This window comes from Dipodomys merriami, unplaced genomic scaffold, assembly GCF_024711535.1.
Source record: "Dipodomys merriami isolate MVZ:Mamm:240054 unplaced genomic scaffold, mDipMer1.0.p SCAF_19, whole genome shotgun sequence".
In the NCBI taxonomy this organism is placed as follows: domain Eukaryota; kingdom Metazoa; phylum Chordata; class Mammalia; order Rodentia; family Heteromyidae; genus Dipodomys; species Dipodomys merriami.
The window spans coordinates 14,971,579-14,993,394 of NW_027203270.1; the positions used below are offsets into that span (position 1 = coordinate 14,971,579).

The 21,816-nt window shown below is 41.4% G+C and overlaps 2 protein-coding genes across 2 annotated transcripts in view; one reads left to right on the forward strand and one right to left on the reverse strand.

Annotated features, from left to right (window-relative positions):
- Positions 1-7,133, reverse strand: part of Tlcd3a (TLC domain containing 3A) — a 31,406-nt gene extending 24,273 nt beyond the window's left edge. Inside the window, exon 1 of the mRNA XM_070027426.1 lies at positions 6,812-7,133. The gene's annotated coding sequence lies outside the window, so the exon portion shown is untranslated. The remainder of the gene's footprint in view (positions 1-6,811) is intronic.
- A 65-nt stretch (positions 7,134-7,198) lies between these two features.
- Vps53 (VPS53 subunit of GARP complex) overlaps positions 7,199-21,816 on the forward strand; it is a 134,546-nt gene continuing 119,928 nt past the window's right edge. The window contains exons 1-2 of the mRNA XM_070027427.1: positions 7,199-7,415; positions 13,381-13,461. Coding sequence (XP_069883528.1) covers positions 7,329-7,415; positions 13,381-13,461 — 168 coding nt within the window. The 5' untranslated portion in view covers positions 7,199-7,328. The remainder of the gene's footprint in view (positions 7,416-13,380; positions 13,462-21,816) is intronic.

The following is a 21,816-nucleotide window of genomic DNA, read 5'->3' on the forward strand; positions in this document are numbered from 1 at the left end:
TGAAGTGACTCTATGGCTCAAGTGGTAGAGCATTAGCCTTGAGCTGAAGAGCTGAGGGACAATGCCCAGGCCCAGAGCCCAGGCCCCATGACAAAAAAAAAAAAAAAAAAAAAAAAAAGGTCAGGGACAGTGCCCAGGCCCTCAGTTGAAGCCCCAGGACTGGCAAAAAAAAAAAAATAGGGCTGGGAAGGTGGCTCAGTGATAGAGTGCTTGCCTTAAGGCAAGCATGAGGCCCTGGGTTCAATTTGTCAGCACCACATAAGCAGAAAAACCCAGAAGTGGCACTGTGGCTCAAGAGGTAGAGCGCTAGCCTTGAGCTAAAGAGTTGAGGGACAGCACCCAGGCCCAGAGTTTAGGCCCCATGCCCAACAAAAATAAATAAATAATAATGTTCAAGGAATCACTTGGCAAATAATTGCTTTGTTTTCTCCAAGAAATACTAAAAGAAGATGTTACAGCTGAGAGAGCAAAGACATTGTCCTTCACCTTTAGAGAAGGCTGGAAAATAATATACATGGAAATATTTAGCTATGAACAAACATTATAGAGTGTTTGTCCCTCAAATCATTCATTATCATGTGGTGCAGTAGGTTACTGCATCTGCTCATTAAATGCTGAACTATAACAAGAACATGTCAGTGTGTTCAAGCAACAGCAGACAGAAAGAGGAACTGAATAAGCAAAGTGAAGAGGAGTGGAGAATGTGTAACTGTCCCTAAGGAGAGAAGTCTAAGCTTTGGGATACAGAAGGCCTAGAAACTAATGATGGCTGGGAAAATGGTCTCTTTCAGCAATGAATCTCAGGAAGGTATGTACTAGAACAGGGGAAGCTATCACAATTATAAGCAATTCTACATTTATGAAATAAACACATTTTACTTGTTTTCTGGTTTGCTTAAGCTAAAGAAAAAAATTACCTAGGCAAAAAATACTTTTGGCTGGCAGAGAGACAGAGACAGAGATGGAGATGGAGATGGAGAGAGAAAGAAAAGGAGAGATGGAGGGAAGGAGAGGGAGAGGGAAAGAGAGGTTTATCAGGGATTATAAAATTAGAGGATGAGGATCATACTTCTATTCAGAATACTGGGTGTGAGAAGACTTCTATATTTAGCACAAGGTGTGACCTTAAAAAAGGTTCAGAAACATTCAATAAAATAACCTCCTCTAAGCTGGGTGCAAGTGGCTCAGGCCTATAATCCTAGCTACACAGGAGGCTGAGATCTGAGAATCACTGTTCAAAGCCAGCCTAGGCAGGACAGTCTGTGAGATTCTTATCTCCAATGAACCACTAGAAAACCAGAAGTAGTGCTATGGTTCAAGTGGTAGAGCACTCACCTTGAGCTGAAGAGCACAAGGACAGTGCCCAGGCTCAGAGTTCAAACCCCCAATGGACAAAAAAACCAACAAAACAAAACAAAAACAAACCTCCTTTATTAAAATTGAATGCAAATAGTATGCAACTATACTTTTCTGGGAGGGAAAGAATGTATACAGAGTTGTTCAGTTCCTCCAGGAGTTCAGGCTCAAAATGAATTTAAAAAAAAAGTAAGAACTACTGGGCTAGACCAGAAGTGTGGCAGCTAAAGACCCAGTTCAGGGAATGTATCAGAACTCAGCAGGCAGAAATAAAGCCAAAGAACCAGAAGAGGGCTGAAGTGACCATATGAGTCTTAAGAGACTTAAGGCTTTTAGGTAACTATACTGTAATGGTTATGCTACAACTAATACCAATTTTATAAAGTCTTTTTAGTTGTTGTCACATATAAGAACTGCACAAAAGGGCTTGCCATTTTGGCCTGTATAATTATCACTTGGTTGAGTAAATGAAAGGATGAGGGAATATGATGAACCAGTGTTGCAAACAGGAAGGGTTTTAACCCGGGAGTCCGCACCTATACTTGACTGAGTGCCTCAGCAGTGACCGTGGGAACAGGGGAGCTGTTGAAGCTACTTAGAGATTATGATCTGCTTTGCAAGAATGAGCATGCACAGAGAGAGGACCAATCAAAACAAAAGTGATGCCTAGGATACACACACATTCAGAGCCATCCGAATGTCAGTCAAAGCAAATACCAGTGTCTAAAGTAGCAGTCATCCTGAAAAACCACGAAGTAAGAACAGTCCATAAAGTAGCACCTAGAGAAGTCTGGAAGCAAGAGTTCATGCAGAAATGAAGATCTAGTATATTCTACTACAAGATGCTCTGGGAGTTTTGCCATAGAGCAACAACAAGAGCTACATATTATTGCACTGGAGAAGTTTTAGGGAGTGCTTAGAAAATCTGTAGAGGTTATTTTTGGCTATATAAACTGAGAATACACCAGGCAATCCTTTTTTTTTTTTTTTTTTCAGTGCTATTTAGCCCAGGACCTCATGTTCTATTGCTGAATTACATTCCCAAGCCTCTTATAATATTTTAGTAAGAAATTTGTAAAATAAATAGTATAATGTTTTCCCAAAGGTATTCCCCTTGTTTACTGTAATCAATCTAATTTGTTATAGCTTATCCTAATGTACTTTTAAAAACATACAGTGCAGCTATATCTCTCCTCTTTTAACTCCCTATACTTTTTATACTGCTTAACACTCTTAAACTCATTAATATTATCTGAATAGAGAGAGAAGGATATAATGGCACTAGGAGCTTGCTTCAAAGAAAGCAAGGTTTTGGGGTTAGGGGAAATGCAATTGTCCCTAGATAATGGGTGCATTTGAAGACAATCATTGATAATCACACAGCACAAATTTGTACTGGACACGGTCAGTCTGCTTACATGATCTCTATAATATACAACTACATAAGAAGCAGAGAAAGGAAAAAGGAGGAAGTGAGGCTGGTGACATGCCTGGTGAACCTGGTCATCACTTTTCTGCTTACAATCCTTCAAAGGCTCTCCTTCCCACTTTGCAGTGCTACAGTTTTACACGTTAGACAAGTGCTGCTACCTGAGCCATCAAGTGGTCTATTATCTCCCTAGGCTTTCTGTGTGTGTGTGTGTGTGTGTGTGTGTGTGTGTGTGTGTGTATGTGTGTGTGTGTGTATGTGTGTGTGTGTGCATGCGTGTGTGTGCATGCGTGTGCGCGCACGCGTGCATGCCAGTCCTAGGCCTGGAACGCAGGGTCTGGGCACTGTCCCTTAGCTTTTTTACTCAAGGCTTGTGTTCAACCACTTGGGCCACAGCTCCACTTCTGGCTTTTTGGTGGTTAATTGGATGTAGAGTCTCTTTTCTTCCTGGACTATCTTCAAACCAAGATCCTAGCCTCCTGTGTAGCTAGGATTACAGGTGAGCCAGCAAGGCTCACCTTGAAAAGCCGTGCCCAGCAAGGCTTTTCATTTATTAACACAATCTCTACAAGACTATACCATCTGTTCTAATTTTTCAGCCTCCTCCTGTATCATTCTCTCCTTGGTTTTCAAGGCCCTGTCACTCTGGCCAACCTTTTACATCCTCGAGGATTTTGCATACATAGTTTCATTGCTTTTGTCATTCTTTATCTCCTATCCTCATCCATTGCTTCAGCTTAAAGACCACTTCCTCAAGGAAGCCTTATCTGGTTCCCAAGCCCAACAATCTCTCAATATAAGCTTTTATTGTCTTTCACTGGGACCTACCACAATTACATGTTTATTTGTATGAATAGATAGGAAATGACTTTGTAGAGGCAGGACTTGGTCTATTTTGTCCATCCCTAAATTCCTAGCAACCAGCCTAGAGCCTGTCACAAATAAAAACAGGTTTGAATGAGTGAATGAATGACAGAAAGCTATAGAACCTTGGGCAAGTATCTATCAATAGAGATTTCTTCATTTGTTAAATTGGGATAATGATAACTACCAATCTCAGTCACTGTTTGGACAATGTATGGAATATGCTTAGCACAGTGCTTGGCATATAAGGGTTAGGAAATATTATTATAATAATTAAAAATAAATCATGAAAGTGTGTGTGATGGCATATATCTGTAATCCCAGCACTAGGGAGACAAAGGCAGAAGAATCTTTGAGACTAGTGTGAACTACACAGTGAATTCCAGATTAGCCTGAGATACACAGCAAAAAAAAAAACAAAAACAAAAAAACACACCCTAAAAGAACTTAGAAAAAAAAACTGGATGCCAGTGGCTCATGCCTGCAATCTAGAAGGCTAAGATTCAGATTATCAGAATTAATGGCAAGTTGGGCAGAAAAGTTCAATAGATCCATTTCCAAAATAACCAGTAAAAAGTAGAGTCAGCTGGGCACCAGTGGCTCATACCTGTAATCCTAACTATCCTAGAGGTTAATATCTGAAGATTGCTATTCTGAGCCAGCCTGAACAAATCCAACGGACATTTATGTCCAATTAACCAATAAACAGCCCAAACTGGGGGCATGGCTCAAGTTGTAGAGCACAAGTCCCTACAGTATTGACATTAAAAAAAAAAGCAGTGCCAGGGATGTGGCTCAACTGGTAGAGCTCCAGCCAAGCAAGCAAGCCAAGCAAGTGTGAGACACTGAGTTCAAACCCCCGCAGTACTGGTAAAATAAACAACTCTACAAGCAATCCATTTGGAAAACAGGTTGCCATTTTTAATAAAGTAAAAAGTAAGATGTACATGTACTTAGTAGTGCCACTTTTGGGTATATACCAAGTGAAATGAAAATTTACATTCACACACAAAAAATCTACTCATGAATGTTTATAGCAGCTTTATTCAAATTAACAAGTGGAAACAAGGGGCCAGATGTTTTAAAACCAGGTAATGGATCAAACAAACTGTGGGATCAGTAGAATATTGCTCAGCAAGAAGAAACAAAGTACTGATACAGATAACTTGTGGATGAAATACAAACTGAATTATGCTAAATGAGAGAAGAATTTTGAAAAGTGACATATTGTATGGCTCATGTAAGTAGAATTTGTATAGCGTTCTAGAAAAGTAAAAACTGAAGACAAAAATTAGATTAGTGTCGGGCACTGATGGCTCACACCTGTAATCCTAGCTAACTCAGGAGGCAGAGATCTGAGGATTGAGGTTCAAAGCCAGCCTGGGCAGGAAAAGTCCATGAGATTCTTATCTCCAATAAACCAACAGAAAACAGGAAGTGGCACTGTGGCTCAAGTGGTAGAGCACTGGCCTTGAGCTGAAGAGCTGAGGGACAGCACCCAGGCCCAGAATTCAAGCCCCATGACTGACCAAAAAAAAAAAAAAATTAGGTTAGTGGTTGCCAGAGGTATAATAGGGCATGGAAGCATTGGGTGGGGATAGGGGTAACAGGTATGAGGGGTGGAGGCATAGGATGATGTGATAGAAATGTCCTACGTGATGGCTTGTTACACGACTATGTGTATTTATTAAAACTCATGGCACTGTAAACTTAAAAGGGTGAATTTCACTTTATATGAAGTATACCTTAATTAAAAAAATTAAAAAGTAGCCAGGCACCAGTGGCTCACACTTGTAATCCTAGCTATTCAGGAGGCTGAGATCTGAGGATTACAGTTCAAAGACAACCCCAGGCAGGAAAATTTGTGAGACTCTTATCTCCAATTAACCACCAGAAAACCAGAAGTGGTGCTATGGCTCAAAGTGGTAGAGTACTAGCCTTGAGCTGAAGAGCTGAGGGACAGCACCCAGGCCCAGAGTTCAAGCCCCACAACTAACAAAAATGGAAAAAGAAAAAGTATCCTAGACAGGTACATAAAATTGCTTTTTTCTTTAAAAAATAACATTTATATATTTTGATTATAAAAGTCCTACATGTTCATTGTAGACATTTGGGAACATACAGAAAAAAAATTTCTTACTATAATTTTAATAGTCTCAAAACACACACTCATTATCAAACTTGGGTGCAGCTGTACATTTTTTGCTTTTTGAATTACTTTGTGATGTTTTACCATGTCATTATATTTTGATATCTATGTATTTTTTTCCTGTTCTGGGAACTGAACCCAGAATATCAGGCATGCTAGGCAAGTGCTTTAACAGTGGGCTATACCACCAGTCCCCTGACTTAATATTTAAGTACTCCTTTGTTAGTAATTACATTGTTTACACAATTAGTTTGTCAAATTAAAAACAAAAGGGAAGTCCAATCTCCATCACCACACAAGATAAGTTTTAAAAAGGCAAATTATATTGCTTCAATCCTTATTATAAATAATTGCTTGAATTAAAAAATACAATTTTATTGTCATTAAGGTGTTGTAGATAGGGGTTACTATTTCATAAGCCAGGTAATGAGTACATTTCTTTTCTTTTTCTGGACAATGTCATCCCTTCACAATTTTGACAAAATTCTTAAAACGAAACAAAACAAAACAAAAAATAACCTCCTAGTCCAGGGACTCTTCCGTCCTGAGGTTTCCCAATGTTGAACTGGAAAAGCAAGCCTTCCATTGGTTTCAACTCCCTTATTGTCTAAGTGTCTAGAGTCAAAGTGGTTCCACAGGGTGATCTGGCTTCTTTCTCTCTTTGTGGTGTATATTAGACACCCTAATATTTCCTGTATTACGAGCTTCAAATTTCTGTATTCAGGGCAGAGTAAGCAAGACAGACGAGTAATTTTTTCAACATCACACAGGACTTAGTGGAATGTAGACAGGGATTTAGACCCTGATGTGATTCAGTTTCGGAAAGCAAATACTGTGTATACTCTTTTTTTGTGTGTTTTGTTTTATCCTCTTCAACAGGGAGCTTCGGTTCCTCCACACACACACATACACACACCCCAAAAAAGTAAAAAGAAAAATCCTCATTCTAGTGACTTGGCACACAGGGAACAAATTTATCTCTCCTAAGTGTCCTTGACGATACTGCCACTTACCAGCTGGGGTCATTTCACCCTCGATGCCAAGGGACACTACTGCCACTGACCATCGGGGGCCCGCGGTGCGCCCCGAGTTGCGGAGAGCGACAGCTTCAAGGCCCACGGGGGTGAGAAGTCCTTGGGTCGTCGCCCTGGTGGGGCTGCCATTGACTGGGGCGTCCCAGGCGGCCACGCTCTCTCCCACGTCCGGGCCCGTCCGTCAGTGGGGCACGACGTGAAGAGGATCCCCAACATTTCAAGGACGGACTGAGGACAAGGAAGGCCCGCGCGCTCCAAAGGGCGTCCCGGGAGATTCCAGGGCCTTGACGGGAGCGTCTCTCCGGAGGCAAGTCCTCCGCCATCCCAGAATGCCCCGTTTCCAGGAAGTGCCGCCCCCCCCGGAAGTGCCGGGCTGGCTGACAGAGCAAGGGCTGGAGGTAGCGCTGCAGCTGGAGGGTCGCAATTGGGGGTCCAGCGTGACATTTGGAGGCTCAAGGCAGGTTGGGACGAGGCCCTCTGGGGACCCAGTGGCAGGATGATGGAGGAGGAGGAACTGGAGTTCGTGGAGGAGCTAGAAGCCGTGCTGCAGCTCACGCCTGAGGTGCAGCTGGCCATCGAGCAGGTGAGCATCCCCCCCCCCCCCCCGGAGGGCCTGAGCAAGTTACGGGGACTGAGGAGGCCGTTCCGGGCCTTGGGACTTGCTGTCTGCCGGGTATGTGTGTTGGGGGAGGCGGGTATCTTTGAGGAGAAAGCGGGGGCCCAGGCGCAGAACGGGGGTGGGGGTGGGAAGAGGTTCTTAGCCAAGCCAGGGGAAGCATCCTTTCTAGGCTACCTCGATTGTCTTTGGAAGCTGGTACGTCGTGGCGGGCTTGGGCAGAGGAGCTGTGTGTTCCGTGAGGGTGACCCTGGAAGAAGGGACCCTCGAGAGTGGCAAACTCAGAGTCTAGGGGATTGTAAGGCTTCATGCATTTACCAGGTGAGGCTTATTGCTCCCATTCCTCTTGTGAGTCGCTCGGAATTAGCCATTGCTGAAGCGAGCGAATGGTAGGCCGAGGGACACAGGATAATGATCCCTTTGTCATACTTAACAGTTGAAATTTTCCTGCAGTTTGAGTTATGTTGGAGAGTATTTCCAAGAGTGCTCTCTTCTCTGCAGGAACTCTTTAGTTGACTAAATGCTCTCTGCAAGTTTATTAAGAACATTTAAGGGAAATTAGAAGTAATGATTTAACCTCTTTGTACAGGATTTTGCTCCTGAAAAAAAGAGAAAAACTCTTTCTTAAAGGAATTGTCCTGGGTTGTGATTTCGGGGGGGGGGGGACGGTTATGACTAATGACCACTGGGAACTTTTCCTAAGTAAATATTACCTCTATTAATATTTAGCATATATTGACCATTAATACCATGTACTCTTCCACTGTACTAAGTAATGTGTTCTACTACTTTACTTAGTAATGTATTTATATTGTCCAATTTATTTACTTTTGGATATGAGTTTGCAGCAGAGTTTGACTCTATTATATGAACTACATACTAGACTGATGGGCAAAACTTTGTCCACACAGCTTCACCACCCACTTCCTTTTGCAGCAAAAAAAACATACATTTCAGTTATACTTTGGACCTAAGTGGGCTCTAATGGAATAAACAATTCAGAAAAATTCAGAAAAGTTATTTTTTTTTCTGTTTTAAAGAATTTTGCTGTTTTTTAAGAGTTCTAGAGATTTACCTGGTAAGTAAACATCTTTACTTTTTTTTTTTTTTTTGGCCAGTCCTGGGGCTTGAACTCAGGGCCTGTGCACTGTCTTTTAGCTTCTTTTGCTCAAGGCTAGTACTCTATCACTTGAGCCACAGTGCCACTTGCAGCTTTTTCTGTTTATGTGGTACTGAGGAATCGAATCCAGGGCTTCATGCATGCTAGGTAAGCACTCTACCTACCACTAAGCTACATTCCCAGCCCACATCATGATGAATGTAGAACTTTTTTGTACTTTAGTGGTCTGATTGAATAAAGTTCTGTGAACAATTACACAATAGCAAACTTATAAAGATTAGTGATGTGTAAGGAGTTAAGAGGGTTCATATAATGGGATCACATTTTACCCAGAGACAAGCTTCAAAGCCATTGCATAAAGTGAAAAGCCCTACAAACATGTTAATCTTAAAATTCCTTAAGTTGCTTATAAAGTACAGTGTATTACTATCTCTTTTTTTTTTTTCCTCTCCTTTAAAAAGACTTTTTTCCTCTTCAAGTGATAGAGGTCAAATCCAGGGCATTGCACATGATAATCTAGGCCTCTCCTTCTGAGCTACATCCCCAGTCCCATAAACATCTTTGATAAGTCTAGTATGGTCAGTTTTTTCCTCCAGCATTAAGGCCAATCACTCTTTTTTTTTTTTTTTGGTCGCTTATGGTGCCTGAACTTTGGGCCTGAGCACTGTCCCTGAGCTCTTCAGCTCAAGGCTAGCTCTCTACCACTTGAGCCACAGTGCCACTTCCGGCTTTTTATTTTTTTATTTTTTCTGCTTATGTGGTGCTGAGGAATCAAACCCAGGGCCTCATGCATGCAAGACAAGTCCTCTACCACTGAGCCACCTTCCCAGCCCCCAATCACACTTTTTATAGTTACCAGTGGATAAAGTAGTTGGCTTCAGTAAAGGGCTTTTTATACGAAAACATATTAAAACCTAGGATTAACACTTAGGGACAGTAAGAAGATGTAGTAAGAAGATGCCCTAGCACCATTTTTTTCATATATAGTTGCAGTGTATTTTGAGCTTATTTATCTTCCATCTTTCTTTTTTCCTTCTTCTTTTCCTATGAATATGAATGTCTTTTAGGTCTAGTTTCCACATATGAATGAAAACCAGCTGAAGGAAATGAACTATTGGGCAAAACATATGTTTTATTTTTATTTATTTATTTATTTATTTTGGTTGGTAGTGGGGCTTGAACTCTGAGCTTGGGCACTGTCCCTGTGCTCTTCAGCTCAAGGCAAGCACTCTACCACTTGAGCTACAGCGCCACTTCTGGTTTTCTAGTGGTTTATTGGAGATAAGAGTCTCAGGGACTTTTCTGCCCGGGCTGGCTTTGAACTGCGATCCTCAGATCTCAGCCTCCTGAGGAGCTAGGATTATAGGCGTGAGTCACCGGCACCTGGCTTAAAACATATATTTTATATTATGTTCACACTGAGGCATAGATTCATGGCAGGCCTGATTCCCATCACTCCCTCTGCTGAGAGCATATAGTTGAGAATGTGTAAATTATATTTACCTGGGATATATCTCTGCCATATGTTTCTGTTATTGAAACTGAAATGCTAGGCATTTAAAAGAGTTAATGTTTATTTTCTTCTTACCTTCCTCTTCTTCCTTCACCTCTCCTTGACATCAGGGAAGCCCTAAACATTTCTAACAATTGTCTTTTACCTCTCTTAAGAGTCATTTTTGATTGTTCGGCATTATATTTCATATCATGAATTAGGGAAGGCATCTTCTCTGAAGAGGTTGCTTCCTAAAATTTGAATTATCTTGGACTGGTAAAAACTCAGGATCCAGAGGATCATTTAACGGCTTTTATAATCCATCTTGTTACAAGTTCATTTAGGTTGTGGTTTTTGAAGGTAGTTAGCTGGTTATCTGTATTTCTTAGAAGGTGACTTGCTTTCTTCTGTTAATCTGAATGCTAGCAATCCATTTCTTCTTTTTTTTTTTCCTTTCCATATTGGGGTTTGAATTTAGGTCCTCATGCTTGCCACCTTCATCCTTTATTTGTTTTATTCAATTTCCAAGTTGGATCTGGTGATTTTGCCCAGAACCCACCGCACATAGATGTCCTTCAACTTATAGCCTCTGTGTGGCACCATTCCCAGCTTATTGATTGAGTTAGTAAGGAGGGGCAGGTTGCAAGAACTCTTGCCTGGGCTGGTCTTGAATCTTAGTCCAACCAAGCTCTTGTTTACAGAGTAGCTGGGATTACAGACATGAGCTACCACATCTGGCCCTCAATGTCATTTTTTTTTTTTTTTTTTTTTGGTCGGTCGTGGAACTTGAACTCTGGGCTTGGGCACTGTCCCTGTGCTCTTCAGCTCAAAGCAAGCACTCTACCACTTGAGCCACAGTGACACTTCCAGGTTTCTAGTGGTTTGTTTCTTGGAGATAAGAGTCTCACGGACTTTCCTGCTCGGGCTGGCTTTGTACCTTGATCCTCAGATCTTAGCCTCCTGAGTAGCTAGGATCATAGGTGTGAGCCACCAGTGCCTGGCTCCTCGATGTCCTTTTTTAACATTGTCTGAAGCATAACATTTGCTTTAATGCAGGCTGGAGATGTAGCTCAGTGGTAGAACACTTGTGCGGCATGTACAAGACTACCACTATTTTTCCCCCATACATAGATCATGTATTTTCTTTTTTTTTTTTAATTGTGAAAATATGGTACAGAGGGGTTACAATTACATGGGCAAGGTAATGAGTACATTTCTTATCAAGCATTGTTGCCTCCTCCTTTGTTTCCCCTTCCCTTCTTATCTCTCCCCTCCCCCGCCTCCCTGCCAAAGTTGTAAAGTTTGTTTTTCGACATAAGGACTAGTACATCTCATTGTTGCAATGGGTTCACCTGTATCCCTATTTAAACTATTTGTTTTTGCCCTTCCCCTCCACAAATTATACCAACATCAAATACAATGAAAGCAGGGGTTATACTATGGGGGAGGGACATACAAAGCAACAAAGAAATCATCTTTTTTTTTGGCCGGTCATGGCCTGAACTCTGGGCCTGGGCGCTGTCCCTTGGCTCTTCAGCTAAAGGCTAGCACTCTACCACTTGAGCCTCAACGCCACTTCCAGTTTTTTCTGTTATGTGGTGCCCAGGAATCGAACCCAGAGCCTCATGCCTGCAAGGCAAGCACTCTACCACTGAGCCACCTTCCCAGCCCAAGAAATCATCTTATAAATATGTTAGAAACAATCGCAAGGAAGAAAAATCAGTTGAATACTTATCTTGGGGTTCATTTCACCTAACTTCAACTTATCTGACCTTTTCTGCTTGTTTCAGACATATACTAGTTATTGCAAATAAGGGAAACCATGGGACCTATGTTTCTTTGAGCCTGGCTTACTTCACTTAATATAATTTTTTCCAAGTCTTTCCATTTCCTAACAAATGGGGCAATGCCATTTTTTCTGATAGAGGCATAGAATTCCATTGTGTATATATACCACATTTTCTTGACCCATTCATCTATTGAGGGGCATCTGGGTTGGTTCCATATAATGCTGCAATAAACATAGTTGTGCCGGTAGCTTTAGTATGTGATCATTTGGGTAAATGCCCACAAGTGGGATTGCTGGGTCATAGGGGAGCTCTGTGTGGAGTCTTTTGAGGAAGATCATGTATTTTCAAGTTGTTCATCCTCCATCTTTCTTTTTTCCTTCTACTCTTTTCTTTCTCCTCTCCTGTCTTCTTGTTCTAATTACCACATATGAGCAAAAACATATATTGGACTAGCACCATTAAACAAACAAACAAACAGGTGGCTCATACCTTTAATTCTACTCTGAAGGTGGATGGTTTAAGTCCAGTCCTGGCAAAAAATTCCTGAAGAACCTCCAATCCCATTTCAACCAATAAAGCTAGGTATGGTGGACTGAGCCTATCATCCCAGCTATTCAGGAAGCATAACTAAAAGGAATGCAGTCCAGGCAGGTTTGGATATAAATGAGAGACCCTGTTTGAAACATACCTAAGGCAAGAAAGGTTAGAGACTTGGATCAAATGTCAGAGTGCCTGTAATTTCAAAGCTCTGAGTTCAAACTCCAGTATTGCAAAAACAAAAAAAACACAACAAAAAATTCACCTACCTAAATGCATAATGAATTTTACTCTGACACATCACTGAGTCATTGTATAAGTCTATTATCAAGACTTTCTTAATACAAGATATTATCATTTGGCTTAGTCTACTAGTAGACTGCTGACATGTCCTTATCTGAAATTTTATTGATATCTGTGGAACTTTTTACATTTGCATTCTGTTCACTTTACTAAAATGTGAACACTACAAATGTTAAAAATTAAAGATTTGCCTCAGTAGATATTTTGTGGAGTATTTATTATGTGTGAAGCATTATAAGGTGAAAAAAATGTCTTCAGGCCATTTACTATCTAGCAGGAGAAAGGAAAAATATATAAAATAAGGTAGAAAGTCACAGTTATTTAATCTCCTATTTAAAAAAATTGTTGATGTTTTGTTTTGTTTTTTGTGCTGGTCCTGGGGCTTGAATATAGGGCCTGGGCTCTGTCCCCGAACATTTTTGTTTAAGGCTAGTATTCTTATCTCCAAGAAACTACCACTTGAGCTATAGTGTCACTTCCAGCTTTTTCTGAATAGATTTTTGCAGAGAAGAGTGTCACAGCCTTTCCTGCCTGGGCTGGCTTCAAACCGCAATCTTCAGATCTCACCCACCTGAGTAGCTAGGATTACAGACATGAGCCACCAGTGCCCAGCAAAAAATTCTCTTTTAATCATAAAAATAATTGCTATTTATGATGTTCAACATGATGTTTTGCCATGTTTTTATGTAGGTATTTCCAAGCCAGGATCCTCTAGATCGAGCAGACTTCAATGCTGTTGAGTACATCAATACCCTGTTCCCAACAGAGCAAGTAAGTATTGAGTTGTAGGTTTCTTTCATTTCAGTGGCTTCTGGCTCATTCTAGGGGTATAGTTGTTGTATTCTACTACAAAATCTAAAGGCCATTGATGAACAAGTAAATGTGAGTTCAAATCAAGTCAAGCTAACTGTGGTAAAGTAGAACTCTTTGGTTAGTAAGCATATTATTAAAAATCAGGTGGTAAGGATCCCCTCCCACCAAAGTTTATGAGGCAGGCTGGATAAGCATGAGTCGTGAACCAACTTTCATTCCTATTTCAAAAACTAAATTTTTATCTTTTTTGTCTTGTATTGTTTTGTTTGGTCCTTTGCCTAGGCAGATTTTTTTTTTCTTTTTTCACAGTAGACCAGAATTAGTAGCAGCCGAGTTGGGAGAAGGGCAGCTAAAGTTTTCAGTTTTTCATTTGTTTATTTAACAAATATGCAGTGGATACCTATCACGTCAGTCATTGCCCTGGGCTCTGAGGTTACAAAGATGAATGAAACCCCATTCTTGCTCTAGAGGTACATGATCTCCCATGCTATGGGAGAGATATGGAACAATACAGTAAGGGACAAAAGAATAATTCTGCCTATGAAAATCTAAACCTCAGATAATCTTGTGGCAGATCTTGAAAGATTTACTTATTTAGTCAGTCAGTCAATCTTAGCAATTATTTATGACATGTCCACTAAGTACCAGGCGTTGTTTTAGAAATGGGCAAGAAATGAAAATGGTATCCATAATAGGGTAGTTCTTAGTGGTAGGGGGTCTCGTGTGGAGAGGAAGACAAGAAATAAATTACTGAATATTCATGGCTCATATCTGTAATCCTAGTTACTCAAGAGGTTGGGGTCTGGAGGATTGTGGTTTGAAGCCAGCCTGGGCTAGGTGCTGGTGGCTCACGCATGTAATCCTAGCTATTCAGGAGGCCGAAATCTGAGGATCGTAGTTATAAGTTTGAAACCAGATGGGCAACAAAGTCTGTGAGACTTATTTCCAGTTAACCACTGAAGAGCTGGAAGTGGAGCTGTAGCTCAAGTAGACATGAATCATCCTTGAGCAAAAAAGCTAAGGTACAGTGTCAGGACCTGAGCTCAAGCCCCTTCTCCCCCATCTCCAATCAACCAGGAAAAGCTGGGCTAAAGGTGTGACTCAATTGGTAAAGTACCAGCCATGAGTAAGAAGCTAAGCCTGGAATGGGGCAAGGGAGAAAGAAAAATGAATAGACAGGAAGTCAGGAAATGATTTGCTGGAAAGCACATGTAGTCTTACAGTACAGTGACCTGGGTAAGAGAATCCTTTCAATTAAGAAAAACAAAAATAAAAGATCCTAAAGGGAGGGTCTCTCTGCCACTGTTCTGGTTAAGCTGAGACCTGATAGATATGAAGGAGCCAGGCTTGTGGCAGTCTGGTGGAATATTATTCTAGGTGGAACATCAGTTAGGTACATCTTCCGGGTATTTGAGGGAAGAGGGTCATTGTGATCAGAGGAGGCAGAAAGCCCAGTTAGGAGGTTAATGCAATAGGTTACTACAGTCTGAGAACTTCTTAGGAGACAAAACTTATCCAATTTGGTACTGTAGGATGAAGATAAAGGTTCATCTAGAATCTAAATTTCATTTACTTAATTAAAAAAGAGAGAGAGAGATCTACTCTGTCTACCTCTGTAAGAAATTCAGTGGGGCTAGGGATGCTGTCAGTGGTAGAGTACCCACTTAGCATTCTGGAAGCCCTAAATTCAGTCCCTTGCAGAAAAGAGAATGGAGGGGCAGTTGGGGTGGGGTGCGGAGGGAGGGAAGGGAGGGAAAATAAGGGGAAAAAATTCTGGGATAAAGGAGCAAACAAGACAGAGCTTGTAGTCTAGCATAACAATTATACCATTTATAGATAATGGGTAAATTCTTGTTCCTTTACTATAACAATCACAACAGTTAACATATTTTGGATGTTTACTATGCACCAGTCATTATTCTCTACTCACTTGTCACCCTTGTTTGCAGTGAGAATAATGAAGTGTACAGAGATGAGGAACACTCAGCTGGGGTGCAGCAGAGTTACCAGGAAGGAAGTATACTGGTCCCAGTAAGAGCAGCCTAGGGAATCCAAAGAGGCTTTGCTGGGGAAATGGTAGTGTGGCGGACTTGACAGGCCCAGTTAGAGATTTTGAACTTTGATTTCTAGCCTGGCAGACGGGGTAGGTGTTGTTGACACCTTTACCCACTATTTATTGAGAGTAAGAGGAAAAGCAGGTTTCAGTGAGAGGTAGAGTCAGAGGAAGGTAGAAACATGAGCACATTTTGCGTATGTTTATTCATCCTAGTGGAAATGTGTAGTTGAAAACTTGTATATGTAGCCCGTCATTATTAATATAGTGGCATACATCCTTTCAAACTTTTCTTCTTTTGAATTCAAAATATCTTTTTTTTTTGCCTGTTTTCTATTTGTTTTGTTTTTAATTGAACTACCTTCCCAGCCCTTGTTTGAATTCAGGGCCTCATGCTTTCAGGCACTTTGTCACTTGCGCCATATCCCCAGCCCCTAGTCTAGCTTTTTAAAATGCATTTTTGCTAGGCATGGATAGCTCAGACCTGTAATCCTAGCTATTCAGGAGGCTGAAAATCATAGTTCTAAAATTCAAAGCCAGCCAGGCAACAAAGTCTGTGAGACTTATTTCCAGTTAACCACTGAAGAGCTGGAAATGGAGCTATAGCTCAAGTAGTCGTGAGTCAGCCTTGAACAAAAAAGCTAAGGTACAGGGTCCAGGACCTGAGTTCAAGTCCCAGTATCAGAGTGTGCGTGCGTGCGCGCGCGCACACACACACACACACACACACACACACACGCACACACACACACACATTTTTATTTTAACTGACACACAGTAATAGTACATATTTATGGGGTGCATTGTGTCAGCACATATATTCAATGTATTTTGGTCTGGTCAGGGTGATTGATATCTCTGTTGCCTCAAATATTTATCATTTATTTGTATTGGAAGCATTCAGAATTTTCTCTTAATTCTATATTGAAATATACAAATAATTGTTACTAACAACAGTGATCCTGCTGGCGCTGTAAAACATACATTAGAAGTTATTCCTGCTGTCAAGCTGCATCCTCTTCCTGAACTTTTCTAATGAACATATTAATTTTTAAATAAAGCTTTAAAAATTATGTACTGTGTGATTGTCTTTTTGGAGATTTCATTAGCAGCCTTTATAGTTCAACATTTTCCGTGAAGGGAACTTTAGGAATTACTAGACACAGATACATGGTAACAACTCACATAAGGAAAGATAGCAAATCTGTCCATGTCAATGTTTCACTTACCTTACCTTGTCAAGAACCCTGACTCAACTAAACAAAAAAGAAGTATTAGATGGAAAATTCCATAGGAAACTACCTTGTTTTCACCTTTTTCTGAAACAATTGTGTATCTAATTGGTTTTTAAATTGTGGAAGAAAACACAAGACTTTGGTTATTTCAAAGATTCAGTTATATAGCTTATCTAAATATGCCTTCATGTTTCTGATTGTGTGTAGTGTGGTTTCTTAGATTATCATTGAAAGTGTATGTATGACTCAGGATGGTTTCTGTTTTCCTTGCTCCAATTACACTTTACATATAGTTCATCTACCAACCTATATTCCCATAGACCTTCATGAAAAAGTAATAGAAAATAATATCCTAACTTGCCATTTCTTTTAACTATTGCTAAATCTTGGTCACAGCCTATCCCATAGATTGCCAATAAATGAGGGTAAGTAAGTTGTGTAAAAGACGTCTGCATATCAAGAATGTGTGGTTTATTGTCACTCTAAGAAGAATGTGGAGGTACTTCTGTTAAGTGGCAGGTGTGGGTGTCTGTGGTTGCTGGAGACTGGAATGGGGCCCTAAAGCACATTCTTGGATGTCTCTTTTACCAGGTTCTGGTAAGGGGTGAGGGAGGGGTTTTTGAGGGAAGGTTAGCCTTCTAAGTTTAGCCTTCTTTGTTCACCAGAGCTCCCACAGGGTGCTGAAGAGTAGCCAGGTTGGATAAAATATTTTTTAATTTCTTAGGAGTAAATTGAAGATAATCATTTGTCATGTTTTTATTGGAAATTTGATTAGAAGAAACTAAATGAAAACTTGTAAAAATATAGTATAATCCTAGCATTCAAGAGCTAAATACACAGGATGATTATTTGAGCCAAGGAGTTTAGGAACAGCCTGGGCAACAGAGACTCTAGTATCAAAAAGAAAGAGAGAGAGAGAGAGAGAGAGAGAGAGAGAGAGAGAGAGAGAAGGAAAGGAAGGAAGGGAAAGAGGGAAGGAAGGAAGGAAGGAAGGAAGGAAGGAAGGAAAGGAAGGAAGGAAGGCCGGCAGGCAGGCAGGCGAAAAGAAAATAGTACAATGAAGGGTTTTGAAAGAAAGGAAAGAGGGAAGGAAGGAAAAAAGGAAGGGAGAAAGGAAAGAAGGAAGGAGAGAGAAATGAAAAGAAAATAGTACAATTAAGAATTTTGCAACAAGCCGGGTGCCGGTGGCTCATGTCTGTAATCCTAGCTACTCAGGAGGCTGAGATCTGAGGATCACGGTTCAAAGCCAGCCTGGGCAGGAAAGTTTGTGAGACTCTTATTTCCAATAAATGCGCTAGAAAACTGGAAGTGGTGCTGTGGCTCAAGCTTTAAGAGTGCTCGCCTTGAGCTGAAGAGCACAGGGACAGCACCCAAGCCCAGAGTTCAAGCCCCATGACCAACAAAAAAAAAAAGAATTTTGCAACAGGGTTGGCAGCATGGCTCAGTTGGTAGACCTCTAGCCAATGAGCAGAGTGTTAGGTACCAAGGTTAAGCCCCAGTCTTGCTCTATGTATGTTTTGAAACATACATAGAGAGAGTTTTGTTGTGTGTGTGTGTGTGTGTGTGTGTGCGTGCGCGTGCATGTGCGCACGCTGGTATCAAGGTTTGAACTCAAGACCTCTTGTTCTTAATTGGTTTTATCATTCATGGCTGGTACTCTACCACTTGAGCCATGCCTCCTTCAGACCTCAATCCTCAAATCTTAGCCTCTTGAGTAGCTAGAATTACAGGGGTGAGCCATCAGCATCTGGTGATATATGGAGCATTTTAATAGTATTTCTAATAACCTTCAGAATGCTCTAAATCTATATTATTATGTAGGGAAAAAGCCCTAGGTATGAAATTACTTTCAATCCATTTTTGTTTTTTGTTTTTATTGTCGGTTGTAGGGCTTGAACTCTGGGCCTGGACACTGTCCCTCAGCTCTTCAGCTCAAAGCAAGCACTCTAACTCTTGAGCCACAGTGCCACTTCCAGTTTTCTTAGTGGTTTATTGGAGATAAGAGTCTCACAGAAGCCGGGCACTGGTGATTTACGCCTGTAATAGTAGCTACTCGGGAGGCTGAGATCTGAGGAGATCACAATTCAAAGCCAGCCTGGGCAGGAAAGTCTGTGAGACTCTTATCTCCAATAAACCACTAGAAAACTGGAAGTGGTGCTATGACTCAAGTGGTAGAGCGCTTGCCTTGAGCTGAAGAGTGCAAGGACAGCGCCCAAGCCCAGAGTTTAAGCCCTAGTACCAACCAAAAAAAGAGTCTCACCGACTTTCCTGACTGGGCTGGCTCTGAATCATGATTCTCAGATCTCAGCTTCCTCAGTAGCTAGGATTACCACATGAGCTGCCGGTGCCCAACCCATTTTAGTTTTTAAAAAGCCATATATTTTCATACAAAAAAAAAAGTACTACTAGTAATTATCTTCTGGTGGCACAAGATGATTTTATTACTGAATTTTTTCTAACCAGTCTGAGTCATCATTAAAATCAGGGCAATGTTTGTCAGTAATAAAAACATTTAAAATGTATCCAATTGTATGATTCCATTACAATTAAGCCAGAAGAGTGAATCTCACAGAGAGGATATACCACTTCCCCCTAGGTAGCCCATCCAGAGTCCCACAAAGCTGGCCCCCAATTCCAGAGTAGCCCTGTTCTACACTTGAGCATTCTTGTCACAAGGAGCCAGAAAACGTGTCTTGTCAGATGTTTTGGAATGCAGAACAAGTAAGCCAACAACTGTTGTATGACTTGTGCCTGTAATCCAAGCTACTCAGGAGGCAGAGTTCAGGAGGTTCATGGTGTGAGGCCAACCCAGGCAAAAAGTTTGCGGGACCCTACCCCAACCAATAAAGAGCTGGGCATGGTGGTATATTCCTGTCACTCTAGCTTACAAGGGAAGTGTAAATAGTTCATGGTTCCCACTGGACTAGGCAAAAAAAACCCAATACCTTATTTGAAAAATACAGCAAAAAGGGCTGAGAGAGTGGTGAGTGGTAGAGCACTTGCCTAGCAGGTTGGGGCCCCTGAGTTCAAACCTCATATCACACACACAAGAAAGAAAGAAAGAAATCATTATACAAGGAGTAACATTGTATGGAAGAGTAAGAGCAGACACTTCTGTCGGTCATAGGGCTTGAACTCTGGGCCTGGGCACTGTTCCTGAACTCTTCAGCTCAAGGAGAGTTTTACCACTTGAACCACAGCACCACTTCCAGTTTTCAGGTGGTTAATTGGAGATAAGAGTCTCCTGGACTTTCCTGTCTGGGCTGGCTTTGAACTGTGATCCTCCAATCTCAGCCTCCTGAGTAGTTGGGATTACAGACGTGAGCCACCACTGACCGGGGCAGAGACTTGAATCATACAAACTCCCACTGACTCACTGTGTGGGCAGCTAGTCAGCCTTCAAGAGTATACTTCTCAAATCCCAGCTTGGAAGAGGATGAATGGTATGCCTCAGATGAATGAGAGGATTAAGAAACATAATTTCTTTTTCCTTTTCCTTTCTCTTTTGTGCTAGTGGTGCAGTTTGAACTCAGCCTCTCACTCTCACTTGGCATTTTTGCTAAGGGCTGACACTCTATCACTAGAGCCATATCTCTTCTTCCAGTTTTTTGATGGTTAATTGGAGATGAGTCTCTCAGTTTGTTTGCCCAGTCTGACTTTGAACCAAGATTCTCAGATCACAGACTCCTGAGTAGCTAGGATTGTGCGTGCGAGCCACCAGTGCTTGGCATGGGAAATATTTCTGCCCACTGTCTAGAACAGTGCTGCCAAATGAACCCACCTTAAATGTTAGCACTTTTCCATTTGTCTTCCCCAGAAGAAAATCTGGAAAATAGAAAGCAGTCCCCACAGGGTCTGCCTAACTGCTGATCAAGCACTGGAATAATAGGATATTTCTTGTTCTTTTAATAATCTAATTTATGGAGTTTCTAAGAGTTTTTTTTTTTGGGGGGGTGTCCAGTTGTGGGGCCTGAACTCTGGGCCTAGGCGCTGTCCCTCAGCTCTTCAGCTCAAGGCTAGCGCTCTACCACTTGAGCCACAGCACCACTTCTGGCTTTTTTTTCCTGCTTATGTGGTGCTGAGGAATCGAATCCAGGGCCTCATGCATGCAAGGCAAGCACTCTACCACTGAGCCACTTTCCCAACCCTTCTAAGAGGTTTTTTTTTTTTTTTTTCCCAGTCATGGGGCTTGAACTCTGGGCCTGGGTGCTGTCCCTCAGCAATTCAGCCCAAGGCTAGTGCTCTACCACTTGAGCCACAGTGCCACTTCCGGCTTTTTTCTTACGTGGTGCTGAGGAATCGAACCCAGGGCCTCATGCATGCAAGGCAAGCGCTCTACCACTGAACCACCTTCCCAGTCCCCCTAAGAGTTTTTGAAATGCTTCTTTTTTTCCTTTTTTTTTTTTTGTTGTCAGTCATGGGGCTTGAACTCTGGGCCTGAGTGCTGTCCCTCAGCTCTTCAACTCAAGGCTAGTGCTCTACCACTTGAGTTACAGTGCCACTTCCGGTTTTCTGGTGGTTTATTGGACTGTTCTGCCAGGGCTGGCTTTGAACCGTGATCCTCAGATCTCAGCCTCCTGAGTCAAGCTAGGATTACAGGCGCCTGGCATAAATGCTTTCTATTTGTTAGCATGGTATCAAAGCTGTCCTTTCTTTGTTAACTTCCTTGACCAGTGTCTTTACAAGTGGCAGGAGGGTCAATAAATCATCCAATAGTATGGCCTGATTTATTTGATTTTTCTATTTAGGGGACTTTTGGTTGTCTCCAGGTCTTAAAAATTATCATGGATTGAGACCATGTCTATGGATTTTTAAATTGAAGAAATGGTTATAGTAAGTACCACTATTGACTGATATACAATGATCTCCAAGTTACACTGTGACATGAAAAACAATGGTGTTGTACTCCTAGGGAGATACCTTTAACACAGAGGCTACTGAGAAAGAAGAGGAAATTGGATGTCGTGGTTCATACCTGTAATTCTAGCTACATATAAGGCTGAGATCTGAGGATAGATGAAGCCA